Source organism: Aythya marila (genome assembly GCF_965140915.1).
Source record: "Aythya marila genome assembly, chromosome: 19".
Classification (NCBI taxonomy): domain Eukaryota; kingdom Metazoa; phylum Chordata; class Aves; order Anseriformes; family Anatidae; genus Aythya; species Aythya marila.
Window position 1 is genome coordinate 165,527 of NC_139060.1, and position 19,979 is coordinate 185,505.

Sequence of the window (19,979 nt, forward strand, 5' to 3'; positions counted from 1 at the left end):
CAAATACTGGTAATTTTCTCTCTAATCCATGTATATGAAGCCTTCAGTGGTTTTGCAGCCTCTTTTTCTGTTGGACCCGAGAGTGATCTGAAAGGACTGAATTCTCACACCCTCCCTTCAGGCCATGCTGGAGCTATGTAGACTGAAATGGAAAGGACTGAGCTTCCAGTACAGTGTTGTTAGCACTGTCACCTCCCTGCTTACCTTCCTATTGTCTCACACACCATGTACTCCAGGAACCACAGTGACATTGCCCACCAAAAGCCAGCTGCAGCCAGGCCCAGAGCCAGCTTCAGCCATTACCAAGGCACGTTTTCAGCATCTCATTCTTAAGCCACCACGAACCAAGAGCTGAATACAAGATTGTCCAGTAACGTGTGTAGTACTAAGACACTAAAATAGTCCCAAGTTAAACCTCACACAAGTGGCCAGCAGGTGCCAGTATCTTCCATTTCTTTTTCTTTCAAGTAGCATTTGAAAACAGGCTATCCACGGGCAGATGGAAACAGCTCATCCATAATTTGACTATTAGCAGAACAAGTTAAATAGAATGTCTTGTTCTTTGACTCCTACCCCTATAGATGATGAGTGAAAGGGGACGCTAGTGATAAATTTGCACTGCAGGGACAAATCAGTCAGTGGAACCAGAGTATTTATTTGTGTTATGTTCCTAAAGGTCACAGGTTTATTGCGCAACTTAGTGCACAAATGTGTAGCAAGGTAATACTTACAACATTGGTAAGCCTTAAAACATTGAGTCCAAACCTTGTGAGTATGGGAAAAGTGAAGAGGCCACTCACCCAGCACATGGGTGCCGTGCTGAGAAATAAATCCGAGGTTTTGGACATCCCTATACATTAGGTCCTGTCCCTGCTCACTCCTTTTTTTTTAGGTACATGACAAAGTGCATGTCTGAGTAGAGAATGCACCGAATTTACCATAGTCACTTCCCTATCTCCAGGGGCTCTGTTATGTTTTTCTCCTATTCCCAGTGATTTAAGTGTCCTCAGCAGGAGCAGGACCAACATCCTACAGCATCCAGTTCTGTCTGACCAGATCAGCCACCAATGTTGTTGTCCAGGAGCAGCCTCTCAGAGAAGCCCATAGCACTGCCACAGACAACACTGAGGACCACAAGCTCCTTTGTGGAGACATGAACTGATGCTGACACCCCCCTGTTTTAACCTAGCTAGAAGTGCTGAGTCCCCATTCTCTGGTCCCCCAATACATTCTCCTCTTATTACACAGAAACCTTCAATATTTAAATTTCAGCTCTGAAAGACACACAGGTTAGTAGGTTTAAGAGCACACCAAGAACAGTCTGCCCAAGTCCATCTGGTTGGTTTTCCTACACCTTCACTCGGATTCAGAGGAAATACTCAGGTATTTATTTGGGGGGTGTTGGGTGAGGTAGTTGGTACCTGGCTGGAGCATGAGGTTCTCCTGCATCCCCTAAGCCAAGTTATGAGACTGCCAGCCTCCAAGGGCTCCACAGCAGCTTTTTCCAAGGAAGAACACAGCAGTTTTGCCATGTGCAAGTACCCAAAGATTTCATAGTTTGTAAGAATTAAAGTTGTGTTTTTGCAGTGGAAAATTCCACTAACCTTGCACTTTTGAATAGTGATTGTACAAGGATAACAGTGGCATAACAGTGGGGGGTATGTTAAGCAGATAAGGGGACAGTGGAAGCTCCCACTGTACCAAAATGAGCAGGATGACTAAGAAAAACAAGACAAGCAGTTGCAAAATCAGAAAAAGAAAATATAATAATAATCATGGGCCCCTCCAGTTATGAGAGAAGAAGAAATAAAGGGGAAAAGGAGAAATTAAAGGTTGGTCAAATAAAATTTTACATATATGGTATAGCAACAAGCTTCAAGTAGGTTGTGAACCTGTAGTACTCAGCCAATGAGGAAACAGGGAAGAAATCAAGCATCGGGTAATAGATGATATAAGGTTATGATACACTCCTGCTTGCAGGATGTCCACCATCGCAATCACAAGTAGAATTGTTACTTCACTGAAATCCTCACCTGAGCCTGTGTAGATTCTGTGCAGATTCTCACAGTTTCTCACAAACTGGGGCTCATTCGGGATCCAGTCGCATTCTGGGGACACCTGTTACCACCACAGCAGGAAGGCATGCCCTGCTGATTTTAGTGGTCATGTGCATTGGTGACAGTGGTTCTGCAGAGAACTGACAAAGGAACCGAGACTGGTTAAGAAGGCAGGATCAGTGAAGAACTAGGGAAGAAAGGAAGGTAGGCACTCCGGTTTCGAGAATTTACCTGGTAAACCAAGATAAGAAATTGCCCTGGGAGTCAGGTAGGACTCCTGTGTGAAGTGTGATTGAGACATACTTTAGTAGGAAGCAAGTGTGGAGTCCTGATCTGTGGTTTTGTAGCTCCAGAAGAGGCACAGTCAGAGATGGATGAAGCAAGAAGTAAAAGGGAGAAAGGAAGAGTCTTGGGAAAATTTAGTGTACAATACCCCTTTCATGGTAAAATGCTTGGCAGTATGCCAGAGAATCTACCAAACCGTAAGTGTATGGTATCCTGTGTACAGTAAAGTGCTTGGCAGTACACTCCCATTTTCTAGAACTGGAATGTTAGTGTGTGGTACCCTGCAGGAGGAAAAATTTCTGTAACAGCACACTGGCAAGGGCTAGGAAAATGGGAAATAAGCATTCCAGGGGACAGGGAGATATCCCTGGGGCAGTGCCTGACAGTCCTGCAGGAAGAATGGTAAGGAATTCGAAAAATAATCGCAAAATTGGAGGAAATTATAAAAAAGAAAATTATTAAATGCTGCATATTAAGCTGGACAAAGGAACCAATTAAGTAAACAGCTGTATTTTGGCCAAAATACAGGTCTGATGAAAACTCAGGCTTTAAATTTATATGTAAGCAATAAGACTCCTTTTTCCGAGAAGGAGACAAGTTATGCTGCTTGCTGGGTGCTGGGTGTAAGTCGGTTTTTATCGAAAAGGGGTAGGACCAGCAGAAAGAGGAGTCAGAGGAAAAGACAGGTAGATGGGAACCCTTAGATAATTTAACCCATCCCTATAATCCTAAAATTGCAGCAGCAGCAGCAGCCACTCCAGGAAGGGAGACAGGAACTGCAATTAACACTTCCTTCCTTACAGAAGGAACGCACTCTAGGCTCTGGCAAGAATTAGAACAATGTAGAAGAGATATTGGTAATTTCCCATTCCCTGATACTAACAGTACTAACACTCCTATGTATTCTCTTAGCGAGGTCCCAGCGAGGCAAGGACATATGTGAACTCCCCCCACACACACACACACAAACACCAGCAGAGGGGTTAGAATTTTTTAAAAAGGAAATAAAGTCTTTAACTGAGGACTCTATAGGATTAGAACAGTTAGATCAGTTTCTAAGACCTAATCTGTATTCCTGGGGGGGGAAACAATGTCAATCTTGAGTATGTTATTCACTGGAGAAGAGTGGGGGGGAATGATTAGGTGGGCAACTACGCAAGAATGGGAAAGAATCAACCCCCCACAGACCAGGAGTAATTCCAATAAGCAGAAATATCCGCTTGCTGACCCCAACTGGAATAATAACAACCCACAAAACAGAAATCATATGAGAGACTTTGGGTCAGAATGAGAAATTACTCAAGGATGAATCCTGAGGACCCTTTAGCCCAAGGGTTTTGAAAGTTCATTTTGTGATTAAAGGCTGGCCAGATATACAAAAAAAAAAAAAAAAAAAAAAAACAACAAAAAAAGCTCCAGAAGGTGGAAGTATGGAGCAAACAGTCAGTGGAGACCCTCCTGTGGGAGGCTGAGAAGGTGTATGTCAGGAAGGCAGATGAGAGAAAAGCAGAGAGCAAAACTAACAGTATTCACTGTGGACCAGGTAGTGAGGCAAAGGGCTAGAGATAGAGGAATAAAACTTTCAGGCACAGGGTGGAAGAGAGAGGAAGAGAGACAGAGGAATGGCAGGCAAGAAAACCTGTTTTGCAGCCTAAATCCTAGCAGGAACAGCCTTTGAGAAGATGTTTTAAGTGTGGCTGGGCCAGCCGCTTCAAATAGGAGTATCCAGAGTGGAAGAATGAGGTGAGATTGTTTGCTGTTATAAATTCAAAACAGGGGAATCGGGGCTTCTCAGAAAGCTAGTCCCACTGAGAGCCCCTGATAAATGTAAAGGGTTCAAGCATTGAGATAAGGACAGCAAGATCATTCTACAATTATCGTCAGAGGCAAAACAGACTTAGCTTAGGAAGATTAATAAAATTTATTACCTATTGTTAATGGGCTGGAGCAGTAAGAAACAAAGAAATAAACTGGGGGTACCTTCCCCCCTTCACCCTACTCCACCTCCTCCCCGCCCTGAGTAGTGCAGGGGACGGACATGAGGGAGGGCTGCAGTCAGTCTGCCCATGGTGCTTCATTTCTACCACCCCTTCACAGTCATTTTCTTCCCTGCTCTGGTGCCATCTTTCCTGGGCTGGTCCTCTGTGGACTTCTCCACAGGCAGCGGCTCTTCAGGTCCATCCATCAGGAGTGGGCTGCTCTGTCTTGGGACCCTCCAGGAGCGGCAGATCCCCCTAGATCACCTGTTCCTGTGTGGGCTTTCCACAGGCTGCAATGTGGAGATCTGTTCCGCTGTGGTGCACTATGGGCTGCAGGGGGGCAGCCTGCTCCACTGTGCACCTCTCCACAGGTCACAGGGGAACTTAGCTCCAGTGCCTGGAGCACCTCAGACACCTGGTGACTGGTGTCTGCTCACCCAGAGGTTTCAAAGACCTTAAAATCTTAAGACATTAAATTCAGTTTATCGTGGTCAGTGTGTTCCTAGGAATGGCCTCAGAAGAGCAGGGTTATGTGGTCCATCCGGGCTGCAGATTGTTTCTCACAAGCTGTAACCCTAAAGATGATAGACTTCACAGGACTGGGCTTTGGAAGGAAAGGTCTCCTTCCTACCAATGACTGGTCATGTTAGAATCTAATAAAACTGAGGTCCAGTGCCTCTATAGGGTTTGTGTTTGAATGCAGCAGACTTAGAGGTCCACTGCCTCCTGGCAAAGAGCTTGTGAGACAGCTGCATCTGAAGAGTAATTAGGGCTACTGAAACAGCATAAAAGAAGCTGCATCCAGGGAAAAGAAATAATTTCACTGTGGTTTGGTCCTTTTGACTTATCATGGGATGCTAAGATGGAAAAGATGAATCCAACACTCTTTGCACTATGCTTGTACTGCTGCTGTTACCTTGTTCTCACCTAACTGAAGCAAGGGGGTGATTTAAGAAGCCAACTGACCCTACCACAAACCAAGGGCACCAAGAGGCAGCGTGCTCGAAATACCACTTTCTTATAGCTAATAATGTTTAAATGACTTTTCACTAAGGGTTTACATCAGCTATGCTGATAGAGCATAAAGATGTTCCTTGAGTTGTGTTTGGTATCTCTTGCTTGAAAACTTGTGGCATTTCAGCAGCACACTGTAGACCCAGAATGATGAAACACGGTAGCCAGGACTGATGTGGTAAAGAACCTCTAATCTTTCTTTATTTCCAAATAGCATTGAAAAACAAAGACACAATGAACGACATGGAAATGCATGGCCCATAGGGTGCAGCATTGTCTGGTCCATGTTGCCAGCATCAGCAGAGCAAATGGCCAAGAGGCAGGGGAGGCAGCTCCTAATCAGGTCCTGATCAAGGCAAGCCTTCGAGACTCTCCACCTACCATTGGTGTTGCTTCAGTTGCCTGGACAAAGAGATATGAAATTCAACTAATTACCTGGACTTTGTCAGATTGGTGTGGAAAAGCCAGGCCCTCCAGTCCCAGCAAGGGGATCACAGCTGGAGGGCATTGAGGCTGGTTTCCTGTGCTTGTTTTTCCCTCTAGTTCTGACCAGTGATGAGAAACTCTTGGTCAACTAGATGCACCAAATTCTCAGACCACCTCTGTTCTCTGCAACCTCCAAATATCAGCTTTTGTCATCCACATGGAACCTTAAGACAGTCTCAGTTCCACTTGCCCTTGCAGCAGGAACCAAAGGTCCCTCTAGCAAAGGCCTGATATCCTTTGGTCACCTAAGACTCAGCATGTGGCTGGATGTCCCAACCATATGACACATGGCAAGCCTAGTAGAAACACATCTCTGAGTCCACCCTTGTGACTGCTCTTAAAATGCCATGTAGACTTGGTTTCATCAGCCATACCTACACTAGAAGATAGAGTAGGCTTGTTCCCTTATCTGAGGTTGCCATGACTCAGCCCAGCTGTCCAGACCACCAGCCTCCTTCTCTCTTCACAACAACCTGCACTTCCTGATGGCCCACTGGCAATGGTTCATGGTTCACACTAATTGTCACATTATGTCCAAGCAACTGGGAACAATGCTGGTGGTTTGACCTGCAGTGAGTGATAGTTTCAACCTTTCTGACTGTTGGGACATAATACAACTGTGTGAGCAATGGCAGAACAGCACCTACATCCATGCCATCTTTAGTCACCAGCACTGATAAAACAACTATGCCAAAAATGCCATTTGCATTGGAATTTCTCTGGCATCACCCCCATTTATGGCCAGCTCAAAAGTATTGGTGCTTATCACAGCTCAAGCTACATGGGCTAATGCTGTCCTCTGTGCAGAAAATAACATTCCTATGGATCTGTAATCCTTGAGTAGGTTTCTTACCTCCAAGCAGATAAATAAAACCAAAAGAACTCCCTTCATACTAGTGTTACCGAAGTACACACAAATCAAACAGCAAATTGTGAAACTGGGACAAGAAGCAAGTTTGGTCTGGCCTCAGTCTCTTCCTTTAGCCCTTTTGCATATATCAAGGGCAAAGGAAGGGCTAAACTCCTTTGAAATCTTAAATGGATGACCCTATGGAATACAAAGAGGAATATCCATGCAAGTAGGGGATGAATTCATGACCTCCTATATGGTGGTCTTAGGTAAACAGCTTAATGAAATTGGAAAGCATGTGAGTGGGACTCCAGGCAGAGGGTTAGATGGACACAATAGACGACCTGGCGATTATGTGTTTGTACAGTCTCTTGCAGAGAAGACCTTGGAACCTCAGTGGGAAGGATTCTTCCAGGTCACAGGGATCAGAATCAAGCAGCAGAATGCCCGGATCCATCACATCAAAATGAAAAAGGCACCCAAGACCGCATGGAAGGTTACTCAGGTATGACCTGGAAGGTTACATTTCTCACAGTATTAATGGTATCATTGGTCAAGAAAACTGAACAGTGGATGCACAATACCTATGTGAATCTCACCCAGGCAGTGAGTGATAGTTTCAACCTTTCTGACTGTTGGGAGTCCACAGTGCTGCCTAGAGGCAACCTAGAATTATGAATTGGACATTGACCTTTGCGCACCCAAGAAAGGGAACATATTGATTTGGCAAGGATGATCATGAACATCTAGGGGAGAGATATAAACTAATCCCATGCAAAAACATTAACATACACCAGATGCTTAAATGATAAAACTCCATGCATAGGTACAGGTCCACTGAGCTATTTAAGCCCAGGAACTTGACAACTGTATTATGGCAGAATACGTAGGAACTTCTAATCTTACTAAAATTAGAGATTATGGTGTAGGTGTCACAATATGTGCTGATAAAAAGGATACAAACTCAGGATCTCACGGCCTCAAGTCTCTCATGCAAATTTGCAAGCTACAGAAAGGATTCTATTGGCTATGTGGAGATGAGTGTGCTAGAAAAAAAGCTTATCCTTAAATTGGAAGGGTCATTGTATCGGGGGCTATCTTAGCTCTTGAGCTCTTCCTGAACCACCTCCAGGAATAGCCTAGACCTTAGGGAGAGAAACACATACTGTTTTGAATAACCCCCTCATGATGAGAGCCACGGGATTCCATAGTTTTGGAAGATGATTGATTCCATCCCTGGATTCCATTCCATTCTACTTCTCAAGGCTTTGCTCCTTGCTGCTGGCAGTATGAAGCTGGGAGGAAGATTTCTGCTGAGTAGTTTTACTGTTGAGCAGGAGGTTTCTTCTGCACAGATGTCAACAGCATGATGGCAGCTCTGGGGAATGAGAAGTTCTCTGGAGGTGTGGTTGAGACAATAACTCTGGTGCCATTCAGTGCATTTCATGTCAGGTCCTGATCATAAGGAAATCCCTATGGAAAATGCACCACTCCTCCACAACATCTCTGTCCTGGCACAATACTGACACTCCCTTATACAAGCACCACAACACAGATGTTGGGCCATATGTGACACCAAATTCTACTTCAAGAGCTTGAGATGAGACCCACATGTAGGTCTATAGCACTATGTGAGAGCACATCATTCCTCCCACAAGGCTGAGAGCTCCATTGGGTTATACACTATACAATTACTTTTTCATGGACAAACGAAGGATCCTTGCTCTAAGAGATTACAGTCTGCAAGAAGAGAGCCACTGCTCCACCACTATACAGGCAATATGCCTATTTACACTCACAAAAAATTTGGTCTGAGTAGAACCTGTCTTTCATGATGATGGTGCAGCCATCAGCTGATCTAGAGACACGAACTTGTCTGCTCAACTCTTTCTCTTAATTTGCAGTGCCAGACCATTTCTTGACATCATTCTTTCCATCTCTCATTTGGATCTACAGACCTAGAAATCTTCCTCCAGCCCACAGAAGAAAACACAGAAGAAAGTATCAGAAGAAAATCCTTTAATGGCTGCATGAGCCCTGGAAGTCTAGGTTAGAACCTAGGTTAGAACCACAAGGATGTCTAGCCGCTGGAGAGGCAATGGGATGCTCAACCAGGCAGAGGAATAGGTGAGATACTGCATAATGCCAGACCAAACTCCCCCTGCTTTGGCCTCACAAGCTCTTGGCACTGTGCTTGTCGCTATGCATTTGCAGCAGGATTAGAGGTGGGGAGAGAGACTCCCGAACACAGACTCCCATCTCTGAACCCAGACTGAGGACAGTGGGGAGAAATCCATACTGATACAATACTGGGACAACTCTGACGTGGCATGTGCCTGACAAAGCTTTTACGATAGGAGATATTTATCAGTTAATTCATAGAGAAGGCACACCCTGCCCATTGCCTTGGCCTGGTGCAGTTCAGCACCTTGTGGATAGTCCCAGCACTCCAAAACTTTGCCTGATACTGATGAGTCCTGTGTACAATGTCAAGGAACCTAGTCAGAGATTTAGAATGTACCTGTCCTTGCATGGCTACCAGAAGGGTGTTGTAAGGCTTTGAAATATAAGGCAACCCTGAGGCTCACTGAGTGTGCCGAAGCCCCACTCCTTCACACCATAAGGACCACAGCCTCCATAGAGGAGATTCCCCAAGGCCAGAGCAGGTACGGAAGGGGAAGACCCTGAGTCCAGGGGGCACATGGAAGCAGGAGAGAACTACATTTCTGTTGGGTATTTGGAAAGCATCTGCAAGGGAGTTCAGGTCCCTGACCTGCCCCTCCAGGATCATGTGCTTTTAACAAGCAAATGAACAAAGGCTGCTTGAGGCTGAATTGTATCAGTTAAAAACCTACCTAAGAAATATATACCCTTGATAAATCCCTTCTCCATTTTTAACCACTTTTTCCAACCCAGAAATTAGAGACAGAGACTATGATTAAATAAATACCAGCACATCACTTGGCTGTTCTCTTTCCCACCTTCCTTCTTCACTCCTGACCCTCCAAGACAGTTGATTTACAGTTCGTGCAATACTCCACCAGGCCTCACAGGAGGCCCACAGCTCAGCCCAAAAGCTGATTTTCCCTCATAGGCTCCAGGCTCTCTGCAACATCCTCCAACTCATCCAGGATTTCGGAGAAAGATGGCCTCTTAAATGCTTCCACCTGGAACAAGAAGGGAGAGGCTGAAGATGACACCCTGGACAGGAAGTGGGTGCTGTGCAGCAGCTCTCCTGGGTCCCCCATGGCTGAGCAATGACATTCATCCATCAACAGCACTGGCCTGGGCCATGCACCTGCCAGAAGAGCTTTTTCTGGCATTACTGCACAGTGATCCAGGCACAGACTGCTGCAAATGAGCAGCCATAAGACTGATCCCAAGGCACAGTACAGCACAAGCAAAGACAGGAAGATGCTGAAGTCATGGTGTGTCAGGCCAGGTTTCAACAGTGTGCAGGAACTGTTCATCCCAAAGCCAACCTGAACAGTGCAGGGCCAGGGGTTGTGCAGGGGAAAGACTGGAGGTAGGTGTCAGGAGGAAGATGTCTCATTCCCTGGGCTTTTTCATAATAGTCAGAATCTGTTTTGTCTCCCTGACACAGGTCATTGTCAGTGGGCTGTGTTCCCCAGTCCTCCCGGTGCCATTGGCGTGTCCTCAGAGTTGGGGTTTGTCCCTTTTCCTTTTGAAGGACAGAGAAGTCCCCCTCCTTCTCTTACAGGAGAGAGTATACCTCACACCTTGTTTGGAGAACCCAGTTTCTTCCACAAATGCAAGGGCTGTCAAGGAACACAGCCTGGGGCACTTGGGTACCTCCAGCCCAGGCCCCCACTGTGCCATCCTGAGGCTGCTCTTGTGCCTGGCCCTGGGGAAGCCAACCTGGGGAGCCACACTAGAACCTGCCCAAACCTGCACATTGCACAAAAGCAAAGAACAGCCCCAAGAGCCATTTCTGGCACAAGCCCATTACAAATCAATTTGCATTAGGAAACTGTCTGTCAGAGGTACAATATCTGAACACATACAAACCAAAGCAAATTGTTCATGTGAATTACTCCTCTGATCCAGGGCGAGTTATTCACATGTCCTTGGGACTCGTGCTAGAATTATTTCCATTTCCTGCCTTGAGTAACAAATTGAGTTGCATTATGATCACCGAGTTTCTCCTGATTGTTTTTTTTTTTTTTTTCCTTCCTTTCAAAGTTAAACTTGAATCCTCTCTTTCTACTTTGCATCCTGAGGCAGCACAGGGAGGTCCCCCAGCTTTCACCTTTACTTTTTATGTCAAAGCAACAAAGGTTGGAAAAATGTGCTCTGATGATACCCGCAATGCTGGTAATGGTGAGGCAGTGCCTTCCAGAAAGAATCAGCTAGGTGCCTCTGCCTTCAGTCTAGCTAAGTGGTGATCAGACATCATCACCAACGTGCTTCCCACTTTGGGGTCGATATACAAGGGAACAGGCAGGACCTTGTGATGTTTTGGGCTGTAATACACAAACCGATCACTTCTCCTAAGTGTTTCTTAGGGCAAAACTATGCAATAGATGAAAGCATACTACTGCTCCAGGAAGATTAAGTGGCAGAGCCCTGTACACCGGCACTGAAAGCATACTCTCACAGAGGTGTGATACAAGCCCAAGAAAACCAAAGGAAGAAAAAAATCTAGCAAGAATCTCACCCGACAGCAGCTAGCAGCAAGGTCCATCACCCGCCTGGGGCATTCACTGATCATCCCTTGGAAGGCAGCAACATCCAAGCCATAATCCTGTTGAGGAAGGGGTAGAGCATGGGTCAACAGCCAGACAGGAAGAGGCTGAGTTGGCCATGACTACATGCAGTCAGTTATGCAGCCTCCCCAGGAAAATGGGAAAAATAGGTCTCAAGCCCCTCTTTTACTCAAGATGTGTCCTATATATCCTTTGCTTATTAAGATAGGCCTTGTCTGGGTTTTACATTTTTCTTAGCTGCAAATGCCACCCTTCCACCTCAAAACCACCAGGATAAAAAGGGTTTTACAGTAAGAAGCAATGAAAAAGTAATCAATGCTTGAGCCATAAAGTCCATTAAAGGGTCTTCACCCTTCTCAAGGTGTTAAAGCAAAAAATGTTCATGGATTAAAGCTGATTTAATTAAAGATTAAAATGTTCATGGTTTCTATCACAGCTATTTTAACTATGACTATGCAAAGGTACCAGCTCTGCCGGGAGGGCACAGATGGTAAAAGAGACATTTAACTGGGAGAACGTTGCAACATCATTCTGCTTGCTCTGTGCTTTCCCTGAAGTGCAATGCATCCTCCTGGAAAAGCTCAGAGTAAGGCAACAAGAACCACAAAGGTAGAAAACAGCATGTAGAGTAACCAGCACTGGGTGAGGTGCTGAGCAGTGGTTGCCAAGGAGAGAAACTGTAGATTATTTGGTCTTCCAATAGCAACTGATTGAGGGGATCCAGGCAGCTGTTTCCATAGCTACAGCTTAGTCCTGTCAGACATCAGAGCCCCTGATACATAATTCTCTTTCATCTTGCAAATGGAGATGCAGTTTTAGTTACCATTCAGTCTTACAGAAACATGGAATAATCTCTGGTCATTACAGGTTCTTTGCTTTTTGCCTGAAGACTGCTTGGAAAACAGCAATTTGCTATTTTCCTGATGGAGTTTTTACCCTCGTTCTGGAAAAACCTTCCCTTCTCACTTTGTGGAAAGCAATTGTTGCAAATACTGAAAAAAGGCCATGTTTCTAGAGACGCCTGCTGTTTTTACATGAACTGTATATTAACCCTAATGTATCTGAAAATACAAATTCAAGGTGAAATTGTGTTCGACCTGCCACTTCAATACAGAAGCTGAAATGTCAAAGCCAAATGAATTATTAGAATTAAGATCTCTAAACAAAAACTGTTGTATCTGATATTGTTGATGTAACAAAAGTTTTCAAACTACAGATGATTCCACTTGTACACTGAACATTTTGTCACCAGATTTTCTCATGAAAAAAACTCTGAAGAGAAATCTGTGCATGCACATATGCATGTGTGTCAGGTCTGTAAGGTCCAGAAGGAAACCACAATCTGGTATCACGTAGAAAACACTTAAATTTGGCTACAAAAATCATTACCTGAGTCCTGGGAAGCACTTCGGGATCAGCTGGTATCCTGCCCAGGATTTCACAAAGGACAATACCAAAGGAAAACACATCTACCTGCAAGACGAAGATAGGTAGGACCAGGCATACATAGAAGAAGCAAAGCATGCAAATGGGAAGTACCGATGACTGGGTTCTTCCATTAGTTACCCAAGAGCCCATCAAAGGTGTGTTGAAGATGAAGGCAGCAAATCAGTTGTTCTCAGGTGATCTTATGCTTCTGAACCCACCCAGAAACACCATAGCCTCACTTGGGGCTGAGCCTTATCTTTAGGAAACACGGACCCATACCACGCTTCAATGTGGTTGGTGCTTCTACCATAGCTCTGGCACCCACTGTAGATCACACAACAGCTTCACCAGGCTGTAACTCTTCCAGCATATTCTTCAGAGAGGCTTCAGTGTGTTTGTCAACAGCAGTAATACATTTAACTAAGAGTTTAACTTAACAAGGCCACACATGCAACATCTAAGTTGCTATGCAGAACATTGTTGAACAAAGGTCCAGACAGCAGAGCAACATTTCCTAGGGAGGGTGGGAGGGAAAGGCTTTTCTGCTGTTGGAACATGTCTCCAGCAGACATCCCTCATTCTTGCTCAGGACTTCTGATGATGAACAAGGAGCTGATAAGTACTGCCATACCTTCTGGTCATAGGGCTCTCCCCGCAGCATCTCAGGAGCCATCCAGAAAGCAGAGCCCACCAGAGAAAGCTTCCTCTCCACATCCTTCACAGGCAGCTCCACCACCTCTCTGGCCAGCCCAAAGTCAGTCACCAGTGCCTCACGGCCCCGTGGTGTCACTCGAATGAGGCAGTTCTGAAAGGAGGCCATGGGGGGGTAAAACATGAGATGTCCAACAAGGAAAAGCCTGCACACTTCACTGTGTAGCACCTCACTGGTCCTCAGCCCCTGCCATTACTGGCTCTCCTCTCACTAGAGGCCTGCATCCTGGCAGCACACATTGACTACATCTGAAGCCAGAAAAAGTCCTTTGAAGGAGCAGTTCCCTAGCCTGCGGCCATGGGAGACTTTTTGTTCACCATCCATCCCATGTCCAGAACTGTCAGGAGCCCTCACCATGCAACCCTGCTTGCTCATCACCACTGTGCCTCAGGCTGCCTCCTGATACAGCCTTCCAGAACTCAGTGCTGGCACTCCATCCTAACTAACCTGAACTGAGATTTGCAAAGTTACCTAATATGAACACAATGATCCACATCCTTTCATCTGAAAGAGACCGAGAAACGTGCACATCAGCTTTGTTCACTGTTCAGTCAAAGGCAGGCAGATCACAGTCACAGCCCTTCTCACTGCCCAGGGTTGTACATACCTAACAGTGTTTTCTGGAGGAATTTCTACAAAATTATCTTACTGATTCTCAAAAACTGCAGTGACTTCAACCTGTTCAGTTCCCCAGGATTTCCTCTTGGCATCTGCTCCCAAAGAGCTAGCAGAAACTATGAACATCTTCTCCAGATGGTTCTCACAGACAACGAGAAATCAAGTAAACATATATACACTTCTCTCCTGTATCTTCAGCCATCATCACAGCAGATTTCCCAGGTTTCTCCTGGAAAGCATGAACTTTTTTCAGGGCTGAACCTCCATAGTGAAACAGAAAGGACAGGCAGGAACCTTCAGCACTCACTAACTTTCCACAAGCATATCCCAAGCTCATCAGTTATCACCAAACAGAAAATTGCATCTCAACTGACTTCAGAGCACACATGCCAAGAAATCCATCATCAGAATGAAACAGACTCTTGCCCTGTCTTCCCATGTAGTTTGTGATTTCCTGGTTAGGAACTGAGTCAACCAAACAGCCTAAGATTACAAAGGCAAGCTCGGTTCCTGTACTGATGTCTTTCAAGACTGTAATGCTCGAATAGCTTCCACACTGCCGACCTTCATTAATATTTCATTTTTTCCTTAAAAAGCTGGGTCTTCTGCTTAACAAGCGATGAATGTAATGTAATTACAGGTTTTATCAATAAAACTTCCTTGCCTGCAAAGGGATTAGCATGGAGCAGAGGACCAAGAAGAAGCCTGAGGTCTCCAGGTTACAGCCCTAAGTGCCTCTGTAGGGTCCCCCAACATAGTTGCCCTTCAAGGGTGACATTCCCTTTCCAGCTGTGTACCTTGGAGTTGAGATCTCGATGGTAGATGTTCTTGCAGTGCAGATAGACCATGCCTCTGGTAATGTCAGAAGCTAAGTCCACTTTCTCCTTCCATGTCAAAGTGATGTCTTTGCTGGCCAGAAGGTCCTCCAGGCAGCCCCCATTCACGTACTGTGAACAGAGACAAAAAGCAGGCACCCACGCAGCTGGACACAGGCTCTCCTGGTGCTGAGCTCTCCCTCACCAACCCAGGAGCTCCCTACCTCGGGACAGAGATAATAAATGACACCACACACAAGGGTTCCTGTGCATGGTGTAGTGCTAATACCCCTCCTGACACAGCAAGACACTGATGGTCTCTGGGTACGGGTACTGCCCTGCTGCAGGGACTTCAGTATAAGCCAGCATGGCAATGCAACAGCAAAGTCAAACCTTGGCAAGCAATTTTCCACACCTGCGCTGGGGACCTGTGCTGTGCCGTCACAACTTGTTGGCAATGGTGGGGGCCCCTTCCTGGGGTGTGATGCAACACCTTTCCTCTGCACATCACTGCTGAATGCCACATTATCTCCAAGTACCTGCTGCATCCAGCCACCTGCCGCCCCCTGCCCTGCCAGGCTCACCTAGCAGTCTCTTCTGTCCAGTGAGAAAATGCTCACACCAACCCCTGTACTGTTCCTCCCATTGCACCCAAGAACACAGGGCCAAGGTGACCCTTCCACAGTCTTCACTCGCATGCAGCAACCAAAAGGCAAAAAGCCTTGCAGATGCTCAGTCAGTGCCTCAGGCTGCTAATGGTGCAGGAACAAGACAAGGCCTCTCTGGTACCAGCTGAGGCTTTTCTACTAAGCCACACCATCATGTCAGAGCCACACTAAAGGTCCTGCCAGTTTGCATCTGCTCTACTCCTGTTCTTCAACCAGTGGCTCTTCCGCTCTTTGGGGTGGTACTAGACCATCCTGAAACACTTTCTGGCTATCCTTCTTGAATCTCATGGTTCTGTAGTGACCGTGCCCCACTTCAGCCATGAGCAACTGGGGTGCAAAAAGAACCGTCTTACTAGTAGAGACTCACAGGCTCAAGTGTCAGAGAAGTACAGGTATGCATTACAGGATATCTGCCATCCTCCCTAAGAGAACTACACAGAACTACACAGTCCTCGACTGCCTATAGCATGCTTACAAGCAAGAAACTTTTACCTCCAGAATGGGGTACAGCTTGTCATCCTTCACACATATCCCAAGGTACCTAAGCAGGAGAAGAGACGAGACAAGAGAAAAACAAGCTATCAAGGTTCTGTTTATTCCCTTTCCACAGAACTGCTTTATAGACACTGACCAACTCCAGCCCCTGCCAGTGACACTAGTCATGGCCAGAGGATGCGCCCACCTGACAATGTTGGGGTGGGACAGCTTCTGCAGCAGGCTGATCTCACGTACAATCACCTCTTGGTCCACGTTGTTCTTGTAGATCTTCACCACCATCACTTTACAAGCAGCAGCCTGGGTCACCTGGATCCAAGGTTGGAGCAGGACATCTGTTAGCTTACAGATGTCTTCTAGCCCCTCTGGACAACAGTATCCATTCCTAACCAAAGTCCTGAATCTCATTTCCCTGCTGCCCAGAACTTTGCACAATGATTTGCACAAGGGCAAGGTGCTGTCCCTCCAACACAAGCTCCCCACCAGTGATGTCTGACTTGGAGGCTGGAGACAGCTAAATACCTCCTGTCACAACATAGCACTAAGCAGTTTCTCAGTCAAAATTTCGGTAACTTTGGCTGGAGCAATTCCTCAGCCCACACTAAGTTACAGAAGGGCTGACCTTCTCCTCTCCAATGCCTTACACTCAATGGCCCATCCCAACCATAGCCTACCCACCTCCATCCCTCCTTCCTGCCTGGGTCTGGTCACTGCACAAGGTTGCTGTCACATTCTTCATCCCCACTGCCTTCTGAGCCCTGCCAACACCTGGCTCCCCATCTAGACAGTCTCTGCTAGTCAGACACAATGAAGAAAGTGCAGAGCCAGCTCATCTCTCCCCAGTGCCCCTGGACAGAGGCCCTGAGTCTTCTTCCCATTCACATGCTAACCTGAACCTCTGCTGTGGATTACCAGACATACTACACTCCTAGGGCTTCCCTCTAGCAGGGATATGGGAAAGTAAAGAACAGAAAACAAAATGTTGTTCCTCAAACTTATAACACATAACAGACTGAGCAGGCATTTTTAAGGGGAAATTTGCTGTCCCCCATGAACGTACCATGTTTGGACAGTACTGCATGCAGGGGTTTCATGCAGGCTGCAAGACATACAGGAGTCCCCCAACTTTCAGCACGGACAGGACCATCCAAGGTCCCTGCACTGCAACTCATGAAATCTGGGTAGAGGTTACGAATAGCAGATTCCAGATTACATCACAAGGCATTGTGATACTTGAATATTTCAATCGTTGATCAAAGTCAGCTTTATGGAGACTCATATATCAGGTATGGCCCACACTGATGTCCTGACATTTGCCCCAGAATGAATAGGGAATCTGGTGATGTTTTACTTTCTCTCATCTTGAGGTTTAGGGTTTTTTTTTGTTTGCTTTCACATCAAGATCGTTCAAACAGCATAAAATGGTTTCAAAGCAGCAGTCTGAGACCCAAAGCATCACCCATTGCTCTCTGTGATGACTACTTTAAAGGTTACCAGAACATGTGAAGAGAACAAAGAGCTACATGTAAGACCTAGCTAAGCTGAAAAGAGAGAAAGGTTGATTATAATCAGGATCACAAAACAAATTGTCTTGGAAGAAATATGAACTGTTGCTTCCATTCTGAAGGAACACAACCTGACAGCCTGTGCTTATTGCTGGAATAAGCCTGCCTGTGTATTCCAGCAGGTCATAAGGAAACCAGGGCTTTGACAGCATCACCTGATGAGACGACATAACCACAATTAGTCGTTACTCGACTCGGGGGCCTCCAGTTACTGGGGATCGGACCTCAGGCAACACCCACCTCATGCACAAAGGCTGAACTGCTAGGTCATGACGGAGAGCCCCCTGAGCTGGCGTCTTCTCCCCCCCGTAATTAATTTTTAACTTCTTGCCTCCTTCCTCTCTAGCAACAGCTGATTGCTGGCACAATAATTAGGGTAATTAGTCAATTTTATAGTGCTACCCATCACAGTTCAACAATAGACAGATCCTTGCTTTATTAGTCCATAACCCAGCCATAACCCTAGTCTTCTCTCAGCTTTACTGTTAGCTTAGAAAAAAGACACTGAAGTGGAAATTTAGGAGATAACACTGGCTCTGCTCTGACAAATCAGATTTGTTCCCTATCACAATCCTGACTCTGAACCTGGAAACAAGCTTCTGTGATAGAAAAGATTACTAAAATTTTCTTTGTATTGGACAGAATCCACTGAGCTTGGAGAGACTGTAGCACAAGAGACACTCCTAGGCTGATCAGAGGCTCGCTGGAGCACCTGCAGTCAGAAGGCCTCTTCCAAACTCGCAGGCCCTAAAACTACGCTGGCCAACCTGGAGCACCCCTTGGACTGCTCTAAATCATACCCTGTCCAGTGCTGCCCTAGATCAGTGTGCAGAGAACCCTCCAAGGTATTCTCACTTCATGCTAAAAACTGATGAGGGTAAAGGGCCAGTGTCAGCCTCAAGCAGTGAAATAAAGGTGAAAATCTGGCAGTGGGAATTTGCAGACCATGCAACTGGGAGTGGAACCATACCTCCTAATGCTTGTGAAGCTTTTTGGGGGCCAAAAGAAGATGACATTATTCAGAGGTTCACCTTGGGCAATGCCTTAAACCAGTACCAGAAAATATATCACTTCTCTCCTGCTTTTGAGCACCTCAGACCCTACGCACCAGATAACAATCAATGAAAGGAGCTTCATGACTTCCCTGAGCAAAACTTGCACTTGAATAGTTCCTTATTCCACATCAGAAAACTAAGACAGAAAAAGAGGGAAAGTACCTTGTACTCAGGTTACGCATTACATAATTCACTGAGCAGCAGGTCATGCCTTGGTCTGAGTCCCCATGTGAAACCAAGTGAATCCTTGTTCCTCAGGACAAGGGATGGCACAAGCAACAGGCAGCCTTTCAGTGCCAGCATCACATACAGGGGAGTCTATGTCCATGTCGTGGGAGTGTGGAAGACAGCATCCACATTGGCAAAGAGCTTCAAAGGACAATCACCAGTGATGCTTTATAGCAGGGGCACTGCTGCTTAGGGCTATGAGTCTACAGGACACTGGCTGACCTGAGAGGAATCAGTTACTTTTGTGCTCAAGTCCACAGACAAACATCAGGTCCCTACAAAAGACTTGTGCTTGTACCAAGTCCTCCTCCACTGTCCTCTAACTGTTTAACCCGTACCATTGATGTTCGTTTTAACATTTCTTTTCCTTCTTCTGCTTCAGGAATTTATTCCATTTTCATTCAAGATCCATGCATCCAGACCACCTATTGCTAGAATCTCAATTTACTGCTAGGGCAGAAGGAAAACATCACACACAGGAGACAGCAGTCCTTACTATGAAAACCTGCTAGATAAAGGAAAGAGAAAGTGATGGCAACAACATGCTGTGTAAGTGGGGAAATGAATTATTGGAGGGATGGCATGGTGAGGAGAGGTATTTGTCATGTATTGCTCCAGTCTGAAAACAGCTGCCATATACCCTTGGCTAGAGATACCCTTTGAACAGCACTAGTGCACTATCACTGGACCTGAAGAGCACTCAGAGACCATAACACCAATCCCAAATGGAACAAAGGAGGAGACAGAGTTTTAAGAAAGCAATGTGCAATTATCTATCCAATTTGTGTGTTTTCTGCAGCTCCAAGGCCAGATCCTGCCAGTCTGGCTTCATTAGGTTCAACAGGCCACATTTGCTTGCACCAACCAGGGATCTCACACAGTAATGTCAGAGTACTCCTCTGGCAGAAGTATCTTATGCTGGCCCAGAAGAAATATACATTCATGGTGTCCATCCTGCACCTCGTCAAGATAAGGAGCTAAAAGTGATGACGTACCC

General features: G+C 45.9%; 1 protein-coding gene across 12 annotated transcripts in view; it reads right to left on the minus strand.

Moving 5' to 3' along the window:
- Nucleotides 1-19,979, minus strand: part of LOC309885593 (dual specificity testis-specific protein kinase 2-like) — an 84,452-nt gene that overhangs the window by 46,401 nt on the left and 18,072 nt on the right. For 9 of the 12 annotated variants that reach the window (XR_014318824.1, XR_014318825.1, XR_014318826.1 and 6 more), the window contains exons 5-11: nucleotides 16,322-16,443; nucleotides 16,132-16,180; nucleotides 14,954-15,103; nucleotides 13,458-13,631; nucleotides 12,788-12,871; nucleotides 11,350-11,436; nucleotides 9,622-9,838 (exon numbers count right to left, since the gene is read on the minus strand). Coding sequence is in view for 1 of the 12 variants with exons in the window: in XM_082775704.1 (XP_082631830.1) it covers nucleotides 9,737-9,838; nucleotides 11,350-11,436; nucleotides 12,788-12,871; nucleotides 13,458-13,631; nucleotides 14,954-15,103; nucleotides 16,132-16,180; nucleotides 16,322-16,443 (768 nt within the window). In the remaining 11 variants the exon portion in view is untranslated. Of the gene's footprint in view, nucleotides 1-5,528; nucleotides 5,738-7,525; nucleotides 8,050-8,675; nucleotides 9,839-11,349; nucleotides 11,437-12,787; nucleotides 12,872-13,457; nucleotides 13,632-14,953; nucleotides 15,104-16,131; nucleotides 16,181-16,321; nucleotides 16,444-19,979 lie in introns of those variants that run through there. The other 3 variants (XR_014318833.1, XR_014318834.1, XM_082775704.1) reach the window with 3 other exon arrangements.